General features: G+C 56.6%; 1 protein-coding gene across 1 annotated transcript; it reads left to right on the forward strand.

Moving 5' to 3' along the window:
- Positions 1-270: 270 nt before the first annotated feature.
- LOC125542203 (putative F-box protein At2g02030) lies at positions 271-1,601 on the forward strand. Its single transcript, XM_048705156.2, has one exon. The coding sequence runs from the start codon at positions 354-356 to the stop codon at positions 1,599-1,601; it is 1,248 nt and encodes a 415-aa protein (XP_048561113.2). The 5' UTR covers positions 271-353.
- The last annotated feature ends 387 nt before the right edge of the window (positions 1,602-1,988 follow it).

The following is a 1,988-nucleotide window of genomic DNA, read 5'->3' on the forward strand; positions in this document are numbered from 1 at the left end:
CGGGATTTCCCCCCGAGGGGAGCTAACAAACTAACGGAACGGGATCGTGGGGAGCGTTTTCCTTCCTTTATTATGCGTGCGTGTGAATCGTATACGATTCGTTTCCTAACTAACTGTCGGACATTTCCAAAGTTGTAAAGATGTAGACGATCCGGAGACTAAGTAAGTTTGTACTCCGATTCGGAGTATGTGGTCGACGTACGCCGATAAAACTATATAATCCTACGGTCAGATTATTAATTAGTTTGTTGCAAGAAATCGAATCGCTAGTCCCTAGGGTCCGGCGCCTATATAATCGCGATCTGCGCGTCAGATCGATCAAAATCAAAATCAAACCGCTCGGCGGCTTGACGATGATCCGTCTTCCGTATCTGCCGCTGGAGCTGGTGGCGGCGCACATCCTGCTCCGTCTCCCCGTCGAGACGCTGCTGCGGTTCAGGTGCGTCTGCAAGGCATGGCGCGACGCCGTCGACGACGCCTCGTTCCGCCGCGCGCACCTCCGCCGGCAGAAGCCTTGCCTGCTCATCTCGCCGCAGATCGTAAAGACTTTACCAGGGGAGGTGACCACCGGAGGCTTATACCTGTGGCTGTGGGGGGAGAGCCAGAAGGAGGAGGCCACCCTCGTCCACGCCATGTCGGGCCCTTCCTTCCTCCCCCGCGCTGCCGCCGGTCCATGGGAGGTGGCGGCGCACGACCTGGCGCACTGCGACGGCCTGGTCCTGGTGCCCGCGTACTCGGCGGTGCACCTGCTCAACCCGGCCACGCGGCGCGCCGTCACGCTGCCCCCGAGCCTGCACCGCCCTCACGTCGTCGGCAGGCCGCGTGCTATAGGCCACCAGGCCTTGGGCCTCGGCCTTGACCCTCGCTCCAACGCCTACAAGGTCGCTCGCTTCTCCTACCGCTCATCGGACAAGCCCTCCGGCCACGGCCGCTACACCATCGGGATGGAGGTGCTGACCGTCCGAATCCCACACTACTGGCGTGAGACGTCAACGCCACCGCCGTACCCCGTCATGCCGGGTCGAACAGCGACCTTCTTCAAGGGCTCCTTGTTCTGGACCATCGACGAGTCGCTGTTCCAAGACGCGACAACGGTTGCCCCCGGGTTCATGCGCTTCAGGCTGGACGACGAGTCGTTCGGCGTCACGCCGCCCCCGCCCTGCCGCCGGAGGATCGACTATCAGGCCATCACCTTATCGGAGCTGTCCGGCGAGCTGTGCCTGTGCGTGCCCCAAGAGTTTGTGCCTGACCAAGTCGACGAGTCGTACGAGCTGTGGGTGTGCCACGGCATGGATGACGATGAACAAGGACAAGGTCCACGGTGGGAGCGTCGTCACGTCATCGTCGGGTACCCCGTTTTTCCAGGCTTCAGAGGCCTTCGTCCAGTGGCAGCGGATGCTGACTCCATATTGCTCTATGGCGGGACGTCCTGCCATCTCTGCCGCTGTCATCGCCAGACTCAAGAAACTATCTCTAGGTTTTATGCCGATGTCCACCATCTCAGCTATCACCACCCGGATACCGGCACGCTAGTTGACTACAAAAATAACGTATGTGACTTCAACATCACCGCCTACACTCCAAGCCTGCTTCCGCTTTAGATTTTAAAGTTAATATAAAGTTGAGTCATCTATTTTGAAACGGAGTGAGTAGTCTACAAGTAATATCTGAGACAAGAAAATGTGCGTACGCTTGTTTAGTAGGGGAGAAAATGTAGCGTTGCATTTGTGTAATGTTTCTCTGGGATTTGCCTCCATGCTTGTACACCAAAATAATGTGATAGTGGAATCAAACATATATGACGCGTACCTTCAAAACCATACTAGCTAGTACATGGTTTTTGTATGAAAAGATTGTATGGTCCAAAACGCATCTATTATTCGACGCAGCGCCACGCCTTTTCTCCTAGTAAGGACAGAAAAAACAGCTTAGGGTTTCTTTGCCCCCCGTCGGCGCTGCCGCTGGTCCACCTCGTCCCCGGTAGCCCT

This window comes from Triticum urartu, chromosome 3A, assembly GCF_056163025.1.
Source record: "Triticum urartu cultivar PI428250 chromosome 3A, HENAU_Tu73, whole genome shotgun sequence".
In the NCBI taxonomy this organism is placed as follows: Eukaryota; Viridiplantae; Streptophyta; class Magnoliopsida; order Poales; family Poaceae; genus Triticum; species Triticum urartu.